A 22015-nucleotide genomic window follows, 5' to 3' on the forward strand; every position below is an offset into this window, starting at 1 on the left:
GAAATTAATTTTAGGTTTGTCAGTGTCTATAAGGTCAGTATCTACATTAAAATCAGATGCTGTGAAACTATTTTGATGTACTCACCAAGCACACACCTAGGCAATGGCCGTTCCTGAACTTTATTTTATCATAAATCTACCTACCTACTTTTCACACCTGCCAATTCAGATAATGCAAAAATGAGCACTACAGTAATGTAAATTCTAGGGAAAATGTTGAGAATTGAAAGTAATAATGATAACTCAAAGATAAATTTGTTATCAATATACAATAATCAGAGTTTGGTAGAGGCTGGTGCCTTGATTCTTTTCAAAGTGTCTGCTTGCAGCAGAATCTCAAAGACCTCACTGTGTGCTCTGTTACAGATTTGGCAGCCATCTCGGAATTGCACTTAACGCAAGGCATCCAAACTCACCTCCAATAATCAGCTTTAATGTGCGTTTCTTGCTTAATGATGCTTAATGAAGTATATTCACCCTGCTCTTCCCAATCCCCCCATATCTTCTGACAAGTAAAGAATGTGTGCCAACCTTATCTGATCAGTTTTGTGTCATATTATGTTTGTGTGTCTGCTTTTTTGTATAGTTCCAGGCAGGTACAGTAGGCTTCATTGGTCACCAATGAAAGCACGAGGTGGTACATAGACTGAAAGTCTGTGCTAATGTACATGTAAGTGTTCTGTTGCATTAACCTGTATACGAGTCAGCGTGTGCGTCTGCATGTCGAATGTTTGAAGAGTCTATTTGCAGTATAGTGTGCATGTAGTATGGCTGCATGAGTGTGTGAATATGTGTGTCTGTGTATATGAGAAGGTGTGTGTAAATGTGTATGTTTGAGTCTGCGTGTTTGTAAAGGAGAATTAGGCTTATTGTGTAAATGGAGAGATTAAGGGCAGTGTTACAGTAAGGGAGAGATCAGGAAAGCGTTTAGGCTAATCACCAGGGAAAGTGAGGATAACCACATGTCTGAGTCCTTTTTTGTTCATACACTTCTTCACAAACATACCGATCATGAAATGCTAGTAATTCTTACTGCACCTCATTTAATACCAGCTGCCCAAGCTTGTACAGTACCAGTCAAAAGTTTGGACACACTTTTCTTTCTTTATTTTCCACATTTTGGAATAACGGTAAAGATGTCAAAACCATGAAATAACACAAATGGAATTATCCAGTGTCATAAACAAATCAAAACTATTTTATATTTTAGATTCTTCAAAATGGCCAAAAAATATCTTTGATAATCAAACATTTTGAAAAGAAACTCATACGTAGGCATCAACTTCACTATTTGTGTTTGCCCAAAAAATTTCAAGTATTTAAGCATAAGTCTTCAAGATCAAAATGTCTTTGAATGCATGTTTTCCATTATCTTAATCAGGCCTGTCCAAGCTTTTGACCGGTGCTGTGCGTGGTATTTCTGTCAACTACACCTCTGTCTCCTGCACCTTTTATCTGCTCCTCATCTATCCTCTGGATGGATTTCACAGACTCAGATTACCCTCGGTCTTGACCTCAGGAATTGCATGAGATGATTAGCGAAATGTGTCATTTGGTCCCGGGTCAGTGCAAAGCAGCGTGAAACAGATACATCTTGCACTAATAGTTATCAATATGTTGTCTTCGATATGGCGTAAACTGACCCCCGATGACAGAATATATTAATGCACAGTCCATTAGGTTAATGGGTAAAGTCATAATCTTCCTTGAAGGTTTTTTCCAATACATCACCGCTCTGTGGTATCAGGGAGGCTTACTTGACTCTGACCCCTGATGAGTCTGACACAGTGTATTAGAGCTCTTACTGTGCATGCAGGTATTTGGAGTGTGTTTTGAGGGTCAAAGGTTAAGTGACTGGCTGAAGGATGGGGGTGGGGGTGGGGGAGCTTGGCGAATGTTTCCATGGTGAGGTGACATCTGATCAGCCTCATTCTGATCACTCTGTCCTTGATAAGTGGATCAGAAGCGTCAGCGGGATTAACGTTATAGGCTCAATGGAGACAGAGAATGTAGAGAGAGTGGAAAGACAGTGGCGACAACGTGGCCTCGTTTACCAGGCCTTTGTCAGGCTTAAGGACACATCTGATGACAGCCGTTCCCGTAACTGAGATAATGTGCACGCAGAGGCCAAGCCATCAAAGGCAACAGATGATACATTCACCCCAATCAACGTGCAGTAGGTGCCTCTGATCAAAATTCAGAGTTTGCTCATTTAGATCATGATTGGTTGGGAAAATAAGGGGTAACTGGATAAGAAGCAACACGCCTCCTTGCAATGAGGGGCAGTCTGTACACACTTGTCTCAGTTAATTACAGCTGTCATCAGACACGTACAGCTAGCAGAGGCATAAGAAAATGCTTGTCATAACAGTTTGTTGTTCATTTTTTGTTAAAATAGTTTCTGAAAAGAGACATTTCTATTTTTGTTTTAATAAATCAGTTAACATTTTATTTTATCCTTTTTATTGTTCTCTATTCATGCTGTTATTTTTTGTTATGACATCTAGTGGGTCTTATATGTTAATATTCTAAAGTACCTCATTCTAATAGATTAGGTTTGATTGCTCAAACCAAGCTGATGACTGAACCAGTCTTGTGGTAACAGTGAGGAAAGCACCATTGGTTATTTTGGATGTCCCCTTCCCAACAACTTCAAGCCATTTTCACTTTCCTTTTGACAATGCAGGTCTCTCTCTTTGTCTGATACATTTTTGATACTGCTGTGTAGAAATACTGATCCTGAAGGCATTTTAAAGGTTAATAAAGCAACTCACAGGGTCCTCTGTGACCAGAGCAGGTTAGCTTCACAGTATACAAAACTCAATACACATGCATTTTACATGCAGGATGGTGGGTGTGGTAGTTGTTGGACCTATCTGTGCTACTGGGTTTATGGATAAAGGAATCAAAAGATTCATGATACTTACTTTGCACCTCATTCCTGAACAAAGACATGTGCAGGACATACATTTTACAAGAAAGCCGAAAAGGCCAGTCTTGTGTCTGCAGACACAAGGGATACAGTAATGGAATTGTGTAGCTACCGTAAATCAGGTCCTGTGATTTTGAGGATCCTCAGAGCTTTTGATGTATATGCTGTTTCACACTTGGATGGGTCGCTCATACTTTCTCTGTGAAATTAAGGTGAAAAAATGAATTATTGAATATTTAGTGGCCTCAATGTTCGTGGCCAGAGCACCTGAGAGTAAGGTATGGATTCGTATGAGTCATTGCAGAACAAGCATGCAAGAGAAAGAACGTATTAATAAAACATCGGTGAAACACACTGCCATCGCTGCAGAAACAGCAGCACAACGCCCAGCCTCTCCCATGTTATAGCTGCAGCCCAGCCCCCACAGGGACAACAAAGGGCTGTTTACAGCATTGAGGCACTCTTCTCCCTCACCCCAATCAATAGAGAGAGAGAGAGAGAGAGAGAGAGAGAGAGAGAGAGAGTGCTGCAGGCATAACCGTACCAAAAATCAAACTCTGACACGTTCTGGGCTTTAAGGTCAGCGGTGTTCCTGGAAAAGTACCAAATGCCGATCTCCGTCCTCCCTCACCGCCCCCCTTGACATGAGCTTTTCACACCTAGAACAGACCTTACTTTACGATGGGATCAGGCTGAATGGCAATGGAGCACTTCAACTCCTGTCAATCTAAAATTACTGGTGGCGAGCTTGAGTGGCAAGCTTCCACTAAGTGGTCATCAGATGACGGATCGATTTAGCCCACACTGGATTAACAATCGGGTTCTTGTGTTCAGATGGCAGTTTGATGGAAGGGTGGGCCTCTTGTTTGGACCAGCAATGGTCAGATTTTTGCCAGAGTTTGACAAGTCATTAGAGCATGTGACTATCAGAGTCATGAGATCTGCATACATTTGTCTTCTGAAATATTGAAATGTATTATGTAGCATGATTTTGAGCTAGTGCACAAATTTCAGCACAATTTCTCAGAAAAGAGGAATGGCTTCACTGTAATGACATTTCAGAACCATTGCCATCCTTCCCTTATATCTCACTAACACAATGTTGCCAGTACATAGACTACATATTTGTAAATATAATGGTGGATTACATTGCTTCTGGTTAATAAAAATAAAATCAGGCCTTGTCTGACAACAGACTGCACCAAACTGCACCAGATGATGTTCAAATCTCACTGACTCTCAACTGTTTCTGCAAGTTAAAGTACACTATGGATAAAACAATTATATGAAACTATATGCTGTTCTAAAATATTTAATACCTATATATTCTCCTTCTGTTCTTCTGTGTTAAATTGACTTTTTCCCCTACAACAAAGGTGCAGTTTGCATCAATAATTCCCTTTGCATTGTTCCACAGGATAGTTGGGTTGTAAAAAAACAGTGGTTTTGTTTCAGATGGTTTCTTACATGATGCGTAGATCACCACACTAACCCAGTAAAAATATGAAGCACTTTGAGGAAACATTAATGGGGTATTAAATCTGTAAGCACCCTCAACACAGAATGCAAACAGAAGAATAGGGGTAACAAAGATTGCACCACGTTCAAGCAGAGGCCTTTAAAAAGCAGCTGGACAAGTTTTGTTTGTATCCACAACTGCAAGCAGAGAGCTTGTTTTGTTCTCACTATCAGCGAAGCCATACATCTAAACAGGGTGAAATGACAATGGTTACATTTGCTTCCACCTCCGATGCACACAGTTACAATGAGGTTGTGTTCTCGTACGGATCTAGAATTCCAAACCAAATAGAGATTACTCTCTGTACGTTCAGCTCTGTGACACGAGTGAACATCCAGGCCTGGTTCAATAGGGATGGAAATGCGGAAAGCAGCTCCACTGGAAAAGGTGGCTCTCCATTCTGTTTCTGATTTCTGTGCACAGGGGGGTGTGACATTCCCCCTCACATTACCTGTTTGAATCATATAACCCTTTTGATCAAGGGCCTACATTTTTGTTTTGTAGTCTTAGGGGGGTCGCCATGGGGTTCCTCAATTATTTACTTTACATAAATGGCTTAATCTGATCATTTTGTGTCCATCAGAAAATATGTGCAAAGAAATTGGCATCATGACACAGAAGACTTCTAGTGGGATGAGAGGTAAAGGCTGTGTGTGTGTAGCTCTGCATGATGATGTTGGATCAGATGCACCTCAGCTCACATGTATTCAGCTCAAACAGTAGTTTAGTGTAGGGATGCAGCCACACAGGAGACTGAAACACACAGCCTTTTCCTAATACCAGCAGAGCACACAAAATATGTTTGACTTACTCCTTAGATACGCCTATGGGCAGGGTAACCTTTAACGGATCGCACAATAAATAAACCGAGCCAGTGACCCATTAATAACTGGTGAAGCCTAGCACAGGCAGTACTAGAGTGCGTGCCAGCCAAAGGAAGTTACACAGTGTATCGAAAGTGAAGCAGAAAGGATAGTTTATTGTACTCAGTACAGATTATAAACTCAGCAGTGTAAGGTACACATTGTGAAGGAAGAGGCCTATACAAGTGCAGACAACCTTGATGTGATGGAGTGGATAGGACACGCCCCCTTCGTCTACAGGTAACACCAACCATCGTACACGACACGCCTCTCTGACCAAGGCCCCGTCCTCCATCCCATCAACAAGACACCACCTTCTCGACTTCCCTTAATCACAGGGGTCGAGATTAAGATACATATCAGTGAGGCGGAACTATACAGCTTATGCAATAAAATCAAACCAATGCAGACTTTGCAAAAATATATATATAATTTTTTTCTTTTTTCCCCTCTCGAAAAAGAAAAAAAAAACTCAATGAAACAACATAAATGCAGAGAACTTCACACAATTTCTTCTTGTCCAAGGAAAAGCGATATGTTAGTGTAGAGTTGCCTGTTGTATACACCATGCAAGGAGAAGCAGTGGTCTCTCATCAACTTGCCCGTTTGGATGCGAGTCCCCAATGTTACTACCATCACGGTGCGTTTTACAAAACCTCATAGGAGTGCAGTGCCAAAAAAAACAAACAAAAAAAAAAAACATTAAGCTCTAAATACAAAAAAAGCCTACAAAACATGACCATCTTTTTTAATATATATGTGTACATATTTATAAATTCAAAGCTTCCAGAAGAAAAAAATACTGTCATATGCATCCCTTTTGAAGTTTGTCACACGAGGATAGAAAAGAAAGATTCCTGCAGACTAGCCGGGCAACCTGGAGTACTGTAGTGATGGAACTTCTCAGTACTCGCAAGGCCAAGCTGGAGTGTGTGAGCATGGAGAATGGTCTAACAGTCCTGTGAAGCAGACCAAGCACAGTATCTTTGCTTTGATGCAGCCTCAGAAGGTGTGAATGGGCTAACACTGACATCTTAGGGCTGGGTTCTCAGTCCAGCGTAAAAGGAAAACAAACACAACACTTTTTTTATGATGACTCAAACAGTCTTCCACCCCAATCTGAAGGAAATATTAGTGTCCTAGCTGAGGAATAAGAAGGACAGAAACCAAAAGTTTCAGTTCATAAAAGCCACCATTACTGAAAAGCCAGTTATCAATGTCATTGTCTGACCAAGATTAAAACAGCAATGAGATCTAGTAATTTTATTCTTGCAAAATAAAGCCCTTTCTGTTTACAATATGTGTAGTATATTGTGATGCTTTTTTGTAAAGATTTGTAAAGAAAGGAAAAAAATAATTGGGGACCAAAAAGGCAACTATAGAATAGTGCTGTGTTTGATTTTTCTTTAAGATTATAATCCTTATACACTTTACTCATTTTTAAAAAAGCAGATTGTCAATACAGAATTGCTACAAATCTTGCAGTCTGCACAGAAAAATCTGTCAGTCTTCCGGCACTGTGTGGCCCCTCCCTCACCCTTCCCTATCTCCATAGCAACAAAGTGACCTCCCTTTCCTCTGATAGGTGGGTGGAGCCTTTGGAGTCCAAAACTTTCCACTCTGCCAGTCCAATCTCGCCAATTGGTACAAGCAGTACCAAAGAGGGTTCCTCTTTCTCAGAAGGGGTGTGAATCTGGAAGTGGCCAACAAGTCAGGAGGGGGGGGGGGTGTGGTTCAGGTCTCCCATTCTGCTAAGCAGTTCAGATACTGGGACATGTCAGGGCTGGGGGGGGAGGGTCAGTACACATAGCCATCAGGGAATGAGAGCCCTGCCATGCACTGCTCTGCTCCGTCCACCAGGTAGGGGGCGCTCTCGTCATAGTGGGTGAGGGGCAGAGTGTCGTCCTCAGCGCCGGGCAGGCTGTCTGGGTCGGCCTTCAGGCTGGGCCTCTGGTTGTCAGGGAAGGCCATGGAGAAGAGGGCCTCGGGGTCGCACACAAACTTGTAGACATACCTCTCTCCAGCGACCTGAGTGACAGAAAGAGAGTGCATTGTTAGACTCAGCCTGCCTGTATGCCACTGTAGCAGGAATGCTAAAGGAAGTTTAAGGTAATCAGAAACTGAACCTGCCTTTACCTTCTGCATGATGCCCTTCTCGTAGTAGTAGCGCAGGGACCGACTCAGCTTGTCGTAGTTCATGGCTGGCCGGTTCTTCTGGATGCCCCAGCGTCTGGCCACCTGAAAACAGAATAGCAAAGACACATCTTCAGGCCCAAAGGTTGGCACAGGCCGTGTCTTTTTTCCCCTCACACACAATCTGACTTAACACCTCAAAACCGAGGCCACACGAAGCCAAACTGGCTTAAAAAACAAAAGATCCCGGATTAGAAGCTGGAGGGGAACTCACCTCCTCCGGCTCAATGAGCTTGAACTCCATGCCGCGGCCGGTCCAGGCAATGAAGTGGCCGTTGGCAGGGTCGTCTAGCAGGGTGACGAGGAACTGCCAAAGCTGCAGGGAGCCACGGCGCTGGTAAGGCGGGCCCTCGCGGTACACGGAGGGCTCCTGCTTTACTTTCTCTGTGGGGTGGGGGGGTGGGGACAGACAGTTAGCTTGTGTGCAGAGATGTGCTGGGGTGAGACATTTTAGAGAAACTGGCTGCGCTGTTCATTTCACACCAATCTGACAGCTCAGTTCAAGAGCTTGCCCTGTACTTGTGTGTCACAATGAAGACACTAAGCTAGTGAGACTAAAGCACCCTGGTTCTGGACCAGTTAGTGCACTGAAGAAGTGTTCACCTCAACTGGACTTTCTCCTCACGCTTTACATTTTGCAAATGCAAGACAGGTGTCTGACATCTTACCTTCCAGCCGCTCTGGAACCACGCAGGTGTCGTCGTAGTACAGGTGTGGCTCTCTGTCGAAAGCGAAGCCTGCAAAATTGCAAAGGGGGGGGGGGGGGGGGGGTTGTGAGTTGAAGAGGATCATAGTGAAAGCTAAATGTGCTAATCATTATGTTCCACCATGGACACAGTGCCCACAAAGCAATTCCAAATACATATTTCCCTGACAACAGACATCTCTGCCTCTTCTTTCATACAGTTTGGAACATGCATTTATCACAAAGCAAGCAGGAGATTATTGATTGGTAAAACTATCCAACAGATATCGTTTGAGTTCTGACCTCTGTCCTGCAGACAGTGCTCCTTGAGTAATTTTCGCAGCTCAATCAATTGGTCAAAGTACTGTTATTCTATCCCTGACACTGGAAATTATTTCAGAAAGCCCATATTCATGTATTGACCGATACACCCCCAGAAAATGCCTGCGGAGTCTCTTACTTTCTTGGTTGTTTTGGTAGAAGCTTGTTGCCCTCCCAAATGAAGACTGGCAATTAGGCACTTCTGTAAAACAAAGGGAAAAAAAGAGTGTTAGAAGTGTAGTCTTATCCCACCAACTGAAAGCACACCATATCATCAGACCTCTGTGTGCATGCTTACAATTGCATCCATGTCTACGCTGCAACATCATTTTATGCCTGCCGGGATCTAGAGCACACATTTGAAATACGCAATTAATTTAATAAACTCAAATTACATTTTGTAGCTGGTACACTGGGATTACAGAGTTCTGCATTACTCAGAGATTGTAATGCAATTAATTGTCTTGCAGAGTACCTCAGACCCCCACCAACTGCGGCCGTGAGTACAGAGGCGGCTCTGACGCAGCAGCTGGTCTGAACAGACTCCGCCCCCACATCTGCTGGCGTCCTGCTAAGCCCCCCGCTCGGCACACGCACACAACGTCACATCTGTCGCACGCATGCCTAGCTCCTAAATACGATTACCGCTACATCCAGATACTAAATCATCATCATCATCATCATCACCATACGCCTATCCCTGCGGGTTAAGTGCCACCCCCCCCCCCACCCACCATTTCAGTGTCACCTAATGGCCCGCGATACCCGATGACCACCGTCTGCCATTACCGCGTTTCCTGTCTAGCCCTGTATATCTGATCACTGTCAAGGCATTGTGTCTGCGGTGCTCAGTCATAAAGGGCACCCTGTGTTGAGCCCCGCTCTGGAAAAGCAAACAATGAGCCATGCCCGACACACACAAATCTACGCCCACGCATACGCAAACCGTGTTCCGCGCTGACGCCGGTATTTATAGGTTTGCAAGACGCTAAGAGGATTTGGCGGTAAATCACCGTCCCTATCGGAACACGAAGGGGAGGCAGAAGGGCAGAGGGATAGGAGGTGCTGGGCGAACGGAGCCAGCGTGGGGACAGGGAGGGGAAACAGCTGGCTGCGTGGGCCGTAGGGTGGGGACAGAGCGTGTATACTTTTCCTTTCGTGTTTAGCCTGTGGTAGTAAAGCATGGCTCCACTGGGCAATTAGGTTCAAATGAAGGGTCCGAAGACCCAGGTTTGGTGCATAGCTGAAATGCTTTGGATATATCTTTTCTTTGCAATGGTGATGTGTACCTCAGCAAGTCATTAGAGCACTTTATAAGACACGTGTTGTTTATCAGACACCTACATATTATAATTAATATGCACTCCAGGTTGATGTTCCTGATAAAGTAGGCCACGATGTAATCTGGTTAACCCACTTATGACTGGCACTAATAAAAACCCAGGTGTCTGCCCCCGGTCAGGGAGAGAGCACAAGAGCCGCAGTCAGGCAAATGGTCTGAAAAGCACGGGTGTAGAGGAGCGTGTGAGATGGTGTGTGCAGTTCTGTTTGCTTGGGCCTCACAGGGTGGCGTTAAAAGTCACAGCTGAGTGCCAGGACAGAGAGCAAACAAGGACGAGCACATACCAGGCCCTTAACCACACGCAGGAGCAGGCTTTGTACGTTATCAACTCACACACACACACACGCACGCACAGACAGACACGCACGCACAGACAGACACGCACGCACAGACAGACACGCACGCACAAATGCGGACCTATACTCATGAGATGCACAGTTCAACACCCCCGATTAAAAGTTGCTTTGCACCCACTCCGGTGAAACTCACCAGAGTCGAAGCATAAATCTCGGGGCTCCTGCTTGATGGCCAGGGGATTGAAGGCAGGCTGTGGGGGGCCCATGGTGGGGACGCCCTGCTCAGCGTAGCGGGGGTCCAGCATCTCCTGTTTGAACCCCTGGGGAGGGGGAGGCACAGGGACGAGGGGCTCCGACATTTGACGATGATAAGGAGGCCGCCCATCACAGGACGAAGTCCTGGGGGTGTGGGGTGGGAAAGGGGGGCGCCCCTGGACCTCGGAAGGTGGGAAAGGTAGGCAGGGTTCAGAGAGCTGTCTGTGAAACCTGGAAGGTGGGAAAGGGAGAGAGGGAAGGATTTAAAGATGTGCTTTTGGTCATTTACAAAAAAAAGTTTTCATTTTTTCAATGGAAATGAGAAATATGCAAAGTCTTGATGCACTTGAGTTTTTGATGCACTCAATGCATTAAGTCAAAACCTTAGTCTGAAAACTAAATAGGGGACGTGCAAGCAATTTGCACGGGTTCACTTCAAGTTCACAACCCAAATGAGCTTATTAAGTGCAACCAGCCAACACATACAAGTGATACCTCCGAGACATGTTTGCCAGGTGTCGGCGACAGATATAAAAAGGCCGGCTAGACTCCCCTTTCCAGAGAGTTCCTCCAGTGGACCAATAGCAGCGAGCTTTACATTTCTGCCCGCCAATGACATGCCGCTCATTCCCTGGCGACCTCGCGGGAAATCCTTCCACAGGTGGTGGGGAGAGGTGCCAGGCTACCCATTCCCACGGGGGTCAAGTTAATGGTATCTGGGCAGAGGGGTGCTCACGCGGACCAGAACGCCATGGGCAGAGGGTGACACTGTGTGCCCCATTACACCATCTCAGCCTGTCTAACGCGTGTCCTTCTCTGCCCATAAAGACAGCTGTACTGACAGACCGCTTACTTGATATATGCCTGTGCAAGGCGACCAGATGGGTCCCATTGAGGAGGCGATGGTTGGGGGGGGGGGGTGGTGGTGTGGACATAAAAATAAACCTTGCGTGCTTGTAGGAGAGGTACTAAGTTGGGAGCATGGCAAGAACGGGTCGGAGTTTTTCACAAGATAGCGTCAACTTGCCTCCTTCCTTCGACCCTGGTGACCTATAACCTTTCTATCCACTGTCGTTTGTTCTTTAAATGACTTCATAAGGCAAATTCCTACTGTCTGCTTTCAGTTCTTCGGTTATTTGCTGTGAGGTTGTATGCCCAAGCATACAAAATTCATAGAGCAATGCAAATGGACACCATCTTGTAATGTAATCACTATTGCAAGTAAATAATAGTGACATTTGTTTTACTGATAACCTTTTTGTCCAGTATTTTATAAACATGTTGCATAGCAGTAGAATGGTTCCCAGTGTTAGTGAATTTGCGCAGAAGCATGAGGGCATAATCACCTGTGTTCAACGCTGTAGGTGGAGTCACCGTGACTGAGGGGTGGACAGGGCACTGCGAAGGGTGGGCTCTGGTTGTGGAGTGGGAGTGTCCTCTGGTTGTGCGCGCCACTCGGAGCGGCTGTTTGCCCTTGCAGGGGGCGTGGACCCAGGGCCTGGCTGGGGACGTTGGGAGGAGTCCGTTCGTGGGCCGGACGTGTGCCCGGAGTGTGGGCGGAGCCGCACGGTGACACAGGCGTGGAGGGTGGAGTCAATGGCTTGAACCCAACGACAGGCTTCCTGTCGTAGGCACTACTGGGAACACACAAGACAGGGTTAGAAGAAGGGTTACTAACTGCTTAAAAAAAAGCCCCACTCTGCATTGCAATTGGTGTAAAACTGATGAAAAGGCAGAAGAAGCAGGTGTACCTGTAGCTGTAAAGGCACTTCTCTCCATAGGGTGTTAGGCTCTGATCCTGGCTGCAGGGGGACAGCTCTTTGGAGGGACTCAGCTCTCGTTTGATCTTGGTCGGAGGGGGGCCATGAAACACCACTGCTGACACAAACAAGAAGGATCGGGTTACAGAGTGCACACAATCAGACCCATTTTCACATATACAGGGCTGTCTGTCAGATTCAAGCTCTCGCATACAGGAAAGAGGCTCCCCGTCCCAAGCTAGGCCATTTTATCTCCACTAAATACAGACAAGTGAAATATAAAAGCTTCCATCACCCATGGCCAGTCCTGCAATACCGCACAGCACATGCAATCAAAGCTCTCCCTTCTGACTTCCACTAAAGGCCAGTCAATACCCATGAATCAGTGTAGCTGTAATTCAATGACTCTGAATGATTTTCCTCCCTGCGCTGTAACCATTAGCCGCCAAATCTCCGCATTGGCTCCCATTTTCCATGCCACATAATGGCCGGTGAAACAGGATCCCAGGGCCCAGTGCAACCGGAGTCTGATAAAATGCCCTCGAGCTTTGAGGGATCGCTGCCACAGAGCAACAGGGTCGTGAGCTGGCTACCTGCGTGCGCACCTAACGCGGATGCCTCAATGGGCTGAGGTGGTGTGGTCGGGGCAGTGCGGACTGCCATGTGACCCCCTAGTGACCGACAGCCCCCCTCTCCCGCCCCCAGATGCAGGGGCCATGTGGGTCTGGTGAATGGGAGGTCTGTCAGAGGCTGGCCCACTGCCAAGCCACAACACCCATGCCAGCCTGCAAGCCAGAGGCACGCACAGGCCCTGGGCATGGCAATGCCACGACACGGCCCCTGCAAGCCCCGGCACAGACGCTCCACTGTGTCGAGGTGCAGAACAGCCCCCTGTGTGCACACACTGATGTCCCCCGACCAGACCTCACTGCACAAACAGTCGTGTCACACACAAGTGACCTCAATAATGAACTGCAGGTCTCAAACACTCAAGCAGCCCGGATTTTTGCTCATGACGGCTTTATTACCGCAATTATTGCACACGCACGCTCACACATCTGCACCTGAAACCCACAACAGGCAGGCTTTGATGCCCTGCCCTGTCTCTACCTCGACATCAGACAGAGACACAAACAAACGCCTATTGAGGAAAGGAGGGGGGGTTAAGTAAAGCTCCATTCAACATCATTCAAATATTTGCCTTGGCTGTCACACAGAGAGCTGCCACGGGCAAACGGAGAGAGTGGAGCTCTACCCGGCAGAGAGACAAAACAGAGAGGAGCTCCATTGAGCTAGCTCTGCCTGCTGTACTTAGAGAGAGAGAGGGAGGGAGGGAGAGAGAGAGGGAGAAAAAATCAGACTCCTCCCCTTCTCAGCCCCACCCAGGAACCAGGCCTGAGTGCGTGAAAGCATGGAAAATCAGATTAGAAACCTCACTCATGTGATGCCCGGTGGCCATCGGCTGATTAAGAGGAACATTTCTCCAGATATTCCGATCAAGGTCGGGCATGGAGCAGAGGAGGTGGGGCAAGCGTGAGATGGGGAGGGCTGAGGATTACCATTAGACTTGAGTGCAGTGGAAAGTGCTTTGGAATTGGATGCAATAGACACAGGACAAAGAGTGAAACTGGTAAATGGAGTGTTTTTCCATAAAATCCAATGACTTAGCAGGCCTCTTACCCTGCCCACAAACGCACTGTACACCGTCTTTTTGTCTCGCCGCCCTCATCCCTCATTTCAAAGAGCCGGAATAGGAGCCAAGAGAAGGCGAAATAATTTATACTTCCAGAAGCGCAGAAGTTGACTCATTCCAACTTGGTAGGCCCCACCCTCAAGTTCCACAGCAACCACACCCCACCCCCCCTCGCCCTCCCCAAGCATAAATAATAAAACTCAGGTACTCACAGTTATCCGACTGGAAATCTGGGACAAACTGCTCGTCATCAGGAACCTGAGCTGTAGGGAGGGAGAGATTAGAGAAGAGTGTAAATGAGGAATAAACACAGACCCGCCCTCACCCTGCTAGCTGGAGAAATTGCACTGAATCGCTGTTGCGTGCTCACAATTTCTCTGAGGAGTCAAAGCTATGTAGGTCATTCACGTTAAATATCAACAAAGCCAAGGGCCTACGGTCGACAGGCGAACCTGTCAGTTCAGACCAGCAAATAGCATTTTGCTGAAGTTTTGATGAATGCCTTGGAGGCTTGACACCAAAGGCCAAGGAGACAAAGACAACATCTTTGGTATTGGATCCAAATTCCATAGGACTACTTGCACCAAAGGTATTTTTTTCTTGAAAATGAGTGTAGAGTTGATACCTTTAAGGACTTTATATGGAATTGAACCGTTGTACCATTCCAAACCTATAAATAAATAGCCCTCTGGGATGGCATGAGAGGTCATCAGTATGGCTGCTTATTTATAGCTGTGAAATATTCATGTTTTCCCTTGTACTCATGCGGGAAAAGTAAAATTGTGCAAATTCCATGTGCAAGTTAATTACTCTGACCTTTTACTCCTCGTTTCCAAATGCCCTCCAGACATAACAGAATATGTCCATTTAATTAATATGGTTTTCAATTAAAACACATCTCCTATGGAACAGACTTTTTTTCTATGCCTTGGAAGCATTCTGGAAGCATTCTGGAAGCATTTTGGAAGCGCTTCACAAATAAAGCACTAAGGGAGAAAACAGAATTGTGGAAACTGGCTGCAATTTACGTCACGAGAACTTGTTCCAAGAGCAATAGAGGTGGGAGTTGGATTGTTTATACCATAATATACTGAAGACAGACAACACATGATGGCAAGCTCGGGACAGACATTGCTGGGAATAACATTTCCACTCGTTTCCTAAGCAGAAGAAAGCAGTTTGTCTTGCCAGGGAGCTGCCGATTTGAGCTGCCTAAGCGTCCTAATGATCCCAGTTAACGTGGAAGGCAAACGTCACTCACAGTAGGGAGGAAAGAGGGGAGGGAAAGCGTCTGTTTACAATTACCACTGCAGATTAAAGGCATGAAATCTCATCTAACAAGACCACTAAGTTATGCCATCAGCGACAGCATCTGTGATAACGGGTTCAATGGGTCAGTGGTGGGTAGGAGGCTTTTCCTAATGAAACAACTCACCTTCCGCAATCCATATCTCTTGCAGCTGACTTAGGTCCTGGAAGAGCTCTGGAAAAAAAAGGAGGGGAAAAAAGCAAAGACATATTACAGATATGATCAAAATCTGCAAACAAAAGCTCAGCCAAAACACTTTGCTCTCCATAGTAAAGCACTACGATTTATTCAAATGGAACCTCACTCTTCCAATCTCAATTAGCATGCCTTTGTTCACAACTCACAGAGCCCCATACACTGGCACTATAACACTGGTGACCTTTGGGACTTAACATGGCATTTACTTTCCCCATTCTAAATAAGCGGGTGGGAAGAGAGGAGGAAATGGAGCTCGATGAGGTCAGTGGTTTGGACGGCTGATGACAACATGATCTAAGATGGTGGGGTGGACTTTTGATGGACAACCGCCTCTGCCGACACTCAGTAGAATGAGTAAGCAATGGCAAGGTGTAATTACCTTCTGTGTCCTGGGCGAGTTCAGTGTCCACAAACTTTCTTTTCCTGTCATTGAACGGTCTGCTGCATGGTTCTTCCACATGAGATTTATGCTACAGAACGACAGACATGTTAGCTATGCATCTTCTTTATTGCAGTTTTAGAAAAAAATATGTTAACACCAAATACATGTCACACGACTTAGCACAGTGCCATCCAGATTTCAAAATACTTCATTCAAGACATTTTCATCGGATCCTTGGTCAGTGCATAAAATAAATACGATTAAAGAGGGTGCCTCCTCAGGCTCGAAGTAAACATTTTAACTTAGTCGTACCAGGTCAACACATGAGACTGCATCGAAATTGAATACTCACACTGGGGGGAACCATAAAGGGGACTTGCTGGTCGTAAAAACCATCCATGTCGCCTGGGTCTGCTGAGATTCCCAGCTAGGGGGGGTCTTCGCTTAAAGCGACGAACGAGGCGTAGATTGTATGCCTGTCGGTTCTTTCTAAAGGGTACAGAAAAAAGTTGCACGTAAGAATTCATTCCATAACCGACCTGCAGCCAATCGGTCATCTCCTTCACCTCACAACGAGATGGCCAGCCTGCACGAGCCAGTTGCTCTCTTCATCTTCCCCGAGGATTCGTTCATCCCCTCTTTGTGGTCTATTGCAACAGCCGCTTCTGAACACACATGCTGGTTCAGAACACGGCGCGCACAATGTAAACACCGCACATCGTTACATGAGGGATATAAACATTACATAAGGAAAGCTAACCACTTCTTCCGGTTATTACTAGTCAAATTCATCGAAAAACTGAGTACGAATTGGCAACACCTACTCAATTGAACTAGTACTTAACTCCTTAGAAACACACAGCTAAAAACAATGTTACTGAATTCTATATTTAAATAAAACTAAACGCAGTTGACCTGTCTTTGGGGTATGATGCAATAAAGAGCTCGAGTAAACACTCATAGACACGCACCAGCTGTGGGGGAAAGACGCTGGGACTAAAGAAGGATTGCCTTCCACATGGGTAACCCTGAGTATTAGACATCAGCGAGTCATCCCAAACATAGTCAGATCTGTCAAAGGATGACACAAAAAAACGCTTTCAAGTCAGCAATGATACATATTGTAACAATGCGGGGAAAGTATTGTAGTCCTTTGTGCACCCCTCCGCGCACACACACACACTCCAAACAATCCATGTGCTTTGGAGTGGATGCGAACCACTGGGCTATTTAGTTTTTTTTTTCCGCAGAAATCATATGATCACATTACTCCAATGATCCATACAGTTATTGAGCTGGACTTTACAGCGCACGCGAATACCTTCGCGGATGAGAGCTGACTTTATGTGCAATAAATCCAATAATTCGCTAAAGGTATGCCATGTTTTGAGCTAATCATAAAAAAATCACCGAGACAGCAAAGTATTTGTTCCGAGACATCTAAGGAAATAAAACACTTGGAGAAAACAGAGCCGTCAAGTATCCTACAGTATCTACAGTGCATATGATCTTAGATCAAACACCAAAAAAACAAACAAACACAAAAAGGTTACTTGTAAAACCCCATCGTACGTAACTTGGATGTGAAAGGTTACCGTAATCGTCAGAGCGGACCGTTTGAGCAATGGGCAAGTTATTGGCTAACCTGGGGTAAATCTGCCTCTCTAAGCACCGTTAAATATTGCCCCAACTTGGACTCTTGCGCTCACGATTATGAGTGTGCCAGCTACGTATCAAACTAGAAACATTAGCACTGTGTAAGCGTACATCAACCATAAATCACTTCATAACATTTAAGCCATTGCTTACTTATTGGCATCCAACTAATGAGTTTAATTACTACACGGATTTTAAATAAAATAAATTTTAAATTATTTAAAAACTGCAAATTCTGGCCTGTTACGTAAAACTGGTCTCCACAATATTAATCATACACGATTCAGCTCGTGGAAACATCTGGTCAAAATAACCTAAGTTAACGAAAGCGTTAAATCTCACATTAAAGCAATTACAGTTCTTCAAGGAAAAAAATCCAACATCCCTTCCACCCCCTCCCCCCAACCCCCTCCCTTTCCCCCTTTCATGGCCCCTTGTTTTTCTCAATGAAGTGAAACTCGATCCGTCCGCAACATCGAAAAAAAATCCGACCTCTCCATTCATAAAATCACAAACAGTCGAAGCTTGACTGACCCTGCCGATCATACAAAGCCAATTTATGCACAGGTAAAAAGAATGGATACGACAAAATCCACAGGAATCACTCCGGTTTTAAAATCAAAAAGCGTCGCGCAACTTAATGCAAAGCAGCAGAAAATGGTTGCCAAAGTAAATGTTCAGTTGGAGAAGAAAATGGCGTTCGCTTTCCCTCAAAGCAGTAGGTAGCCTAGCTAGCAAGCCAGATAAACGTGCAGTTGCAAGTCCGTATAACTCCAACAAATATCGCAAAATAACTTAACTACATTCCGTTTGTAGCTCACATTTCCCGAGTGATATTTGCATATCATGAGACTTACCCTCAATGTGCCGTATCGATTCCCGTTGAGTATCGAAACAATGCGATGTTTTTAAATCCCACACAATACAAACACGACGGTGCTCACTGATCAACTGATGCGTTCTGTTCGACACACAAAACTTGAATGAGCTTTTCTCAATGGATCTGCTGGCTTTTCCCAGGAGCTCGTGAGGGGCGCTGAATTGCGCGTTCATTGGCTAAGTGGTAATGTCATTCAAGTTACTTACCAATGGGTTTTCGGAGGTACTGAATTATGCAGCAAGTATTCAAGGACCAATCGCAGCGTGGTCTGGCCTTCTTTTATGAATGACTGGGTTTCATTCACGAAAAGATGTTTTCCAGCCATGGCCACATAGCCTCTTAAAGGGCCAGGCGTTACATTTTTTTCTAACCGCAAGATGTTCAGTCGAAGCACGGAGCAAGAGTTTGTCTGTTTTTAAAAACTTTGGTTCAGAAACGTATTGGAGATTTCAGAAATATATTGCATTATTTTGTTTATCTCTGTATGAATTAAATTCAACAAATGATTTAAAATACATTTATATCACTGAAAAACAATATCAGGAAATACCAAAGAATGCAATAATAAATCATTTCTATAAACAAAAATTCTTGACTGAAGTAATATTTCAAGTACATCCAACAACGTATGACAGTGTTTGAATCTCTGCGCCGCCTAACCAGTTAACCAACCATGAAAGAGTGGATCAAACAAGAATATTGTCCCACAAATTAAAAAAAATAAATAAATCAGAAGGTACAGTCAATGTTGCTGAAATAATGAATGCTATTATTGAAAAATTCATACTATGAAAATGGATTTATATGAAAATTGACTTATAATACAAAAAACAGTGAATTCAGTCTGAAGTATACACATGAACAGATTTTGTTCTGTATCCACCACCAAAGTTAGTATTTTGTAATGGTGGACAACCACTTTCAGCCTGCTCCCTTTTGGAGAGCTCATCTATGTTTGCATGCTGTAAAAGTGGTATGTAACAATAGTGCTGAGTAGTTGGCCCGTCCTCTCCAAGAAAACAAAAAGGCCTAGCGAATCCACTCGCAATCTTGCCAGAGTTGTCAGGGTTCAGCTATGAAGGTCGAATTCTGTAGAAGTTGTGTGAAAAAAAAACACTGAGGCATGAAAGGTATTGAGTATTGATTGGTATGGTATTGACTGACCTCTTCTAGTTTAGTATGGTTGTTGTACTACTTGATCTCTTAAGATAGTAATATGAAGATAAAATATGTGATGAAATATATGACAAATCTCAATATTATGTGTGAAAATTCACTGGAGCCACAGATAGCAAACTGGCCTGTGTGTATTGTGCAGTGTGTCTCTGTGACTGTGTGTCTGCATGGAGAGGATTCCAATTTCCAACTGTGTGATGATCCTTATCAGAGGGTAATAGCATTTGATATTTCCATCAGTGTCTAAGCTCCTTAGGCTGGGTCAACTTTCTGTTCCCCTGTGACGTGGAGGGGATAAGGATCCAAGGGTCAGAGAGGCAAAGGAATAAACCCCATATCATTACCCCAGCTGCAGCAGGTTACAGCCACATCCAGAACATCCACTTTTCCGATCACCGCTGAAAAGAATGCCTCTCAGTCCTGCAACCAGCCTGTAATTGCAATTTTGGGAATATCAGAACCTCCAGCTGTTGCACACTGCTATTTGATTTGAGGAAAGATTGAAATTAATAGCATGAAATAAAGCTATAAATATGCATAGAGCGTTGTCGCTGTCTCCCTCTCCCGAAATCTCCGGGGGAAGGTCTTTCGGCTGTATAGGTGTCCTTTTTATATCGCCATCCTCTGTGTTGGCGCGGATGTGGTGGGAGGGGGGTGGAGAGGGGGCGGGAGGGAGCATATTGTGCTTCCACTCTGATTCTTTCTATAAATACAGCCCAGTGACATGTGTGACAGTGCAGATGTGACAGAGGGAGCCCGTCCCTCTTGTGAAGGGGGCCTCGCCGGGCGATGCCTGGATGTCACAGACAAACAAGAGCGGGAGAAGGGATTCTGAGACATACACGGCGAGATGCAGGCTCTTACAGCGGTGACGGTGTTTGTTTGTCTGCCGGGGGGACTGGGTCAGTGTGACATTTCTCGCCCATCGCTTCTTGCACAATCCCAGATTCTCTGACAGCCCCCTGTGAGAAAAGATTACTAAAAATACCTCTCACCCCCCCCCCCCCCCCCCCACACCCCTCAACCACCACTGAGGGTTTCTAAGGGCAATTATACACAACATGGCCTAAATTAAACCAAGGCACCTGAGGGTTCGAAATTATTGGCAGAGTGCAAGAGATTGTTTGATCTTTGGTTCTTGGTCTCAATAAATTAGTCTTCTTATCCAACACTTCCTAATTGCTTCCCCAGTCATGTCTGACTTGAACTCCAAGTTCCACACTGCAATTTTAAGTTATGCCCTTTTATAAAACTGTCAATGAAACAAACAAAAAAAAAAGAATGAAGCTATGCTCCAGGCAATTGGTGTGTTCCTAACTGGAGATGCGCTCTGACTTGCTGGCTATTAATAGCACCAGGCTGTTAAATGAATAACTTGCTTAACACTACAGCAAACAACCATGTCTTCTCTGGTGGTTATTAACACCATTAGGATATTCTTATCACAGGTCACAAATGCACTTCTTAATTATCATCTTAATTTTCCTTGTCTGTCATTGAATGGTGACCTTCGCCTTCTCTGTCTGTCGCGAAGATCTGAATCAATGTATCGGTGCTGCAAATAGCTTGTGAGCAGATAATTCCCACCTCATCATCCCAACACGCTGAGGCAGCCAGCCTTGCCTCAGCAGGGCTCCTGTTGTGTAACACCAGTCCTTGCTCCCAGATGGGTGCCTGCTCTGTACCTGTTAAAACTGCTGTCTCCAAGGGCACAGAGGCAAAAGGTGAACAAACTATAATCATGCATTTACATTTTACACTGTCATTTAGCAAACACTCTTATGTAGAGTGACTTACATAGGCTAAAGTTACATGTCCTCTATTTATTTAGCTGGGTACTTACTGAGGCAACTGTGGGTTAAGCACCTTGCCCAAGGGTACAGCAACAGTGCTCCCACAGGGAATCAAACCAGCAACCTTTCAGTTACGAGCCCTGTTCCTTACTAATTTGCTACACTGCTTGCACCCACACCAGACAGATTTCCTCCTGTGGCACTTGTCTTTTGTCCCTCTTGAGGGACCATACATTGCCTAGTATCGTTCTTCTGTTTAGTAGCTGTTTGGAAATCTCTGGAGGGTGGTAGTTGGCTTTCATTTCAATCAACCACTTGTAATTACTTCTAATAACCCTCTTGATTGATTCATTTAGCCTCCCTTCTCACTTCTGAGGGCATTAGTGATTTGAAGAAAGCCAGAAAAAATAATAGATTGTTGAATCAGCACTGAGTAAACCACTAGCAACTTCTGAAAAGATTCTTCTGTGTTAATGCACTTACATTTACTGTACATCTTTAGCTTTTCAAGCCTTTCAAAGAGCAGGAGACAAGAAAAACTAAAATAAAAGCATGCCTTGATTCAAAAAGAGATCCTGTCTGAACATTAGAACTGTGACAACACAAAGGCCGTTGGGGCTCACAGCTTGTTTTGAAGTGGCTGAGAAGGATTGTGGGTAATTTATTTTTTGAACACATGAGCCACAGTTCAATTCACTGGTGTTAGGGAAGTGACAGATTTACCATTTGGGCCTTACCAGGGGTGCCACTCACCAGCAAATG

At 44.8% G+C, this 22015-nt stretch overlaps 1 protein-coding gene across 5 annotated transcripts; it reads right to left on the reverse strand.

Annotated features, from left to right (window-relative positions):
- Positions 1-6079: 6079 nt before the first annotated feature.
- Positions 6080-18377, reverse strand: etv5a (ETS variant transcription factor 5a). Of its 5 annotated transcripts, none has more exons than XM_036545699.1 (13): positions 18262-18377; positions 16101-16237; positions 15746-15836; positions 15295-15342; positions 14072-14122; positions 12158-12284; positions 11753-12040; positions 10345-10637; positions 8653-8715; positions 8176-8244; positions 7722-7891; positions 7451-7552; positions 6080-7342 (listed from the first exon to the last, which is right to left on the reverse strand). In XM_036545699.1, the coding sequence occupies exons 2-13, from the start codon at positions 16146-16148 to the stop codon at positions 7112-7114; spliced, it is 1581 nt and encodes a 526-aa protein (XP_036401592.1). In that variant the 5' UTR covers positions 16149-16237; positions 18262-18377; the 3' UTR covers positions 6080-7111. The 5 variants fall into 5 exon arrangements, with proteins under 5 accessions (XP_036401592.1, XP_036401590.1, XP_036401595.1 ...); XM_036545697.1 differs by having other exon boundaries at positions 11753-12043; XM_036545701.1 differs by having other exon boundaries at positions 6081-7342; positions 12158-12281.
- Positions 18378-22015: the final 3638 nt, after the last annotated feature.

This window comes from Megalops cyprinoides, chromosome 14 (assembly GCF_013368585.1).
Source record: "Megalops cyprinoides isolate fMegCyp1 chromosome 14, fMegCyp1.pri, whole genome shotgun sequence".
In the NCBI taxonomy this organism is placed as follows: Eukaryota; Metazoa; Chordata; class Actinopteri; order Elopiformes; family Megalopidae; genus Megalops; species Megalops cyprinoides.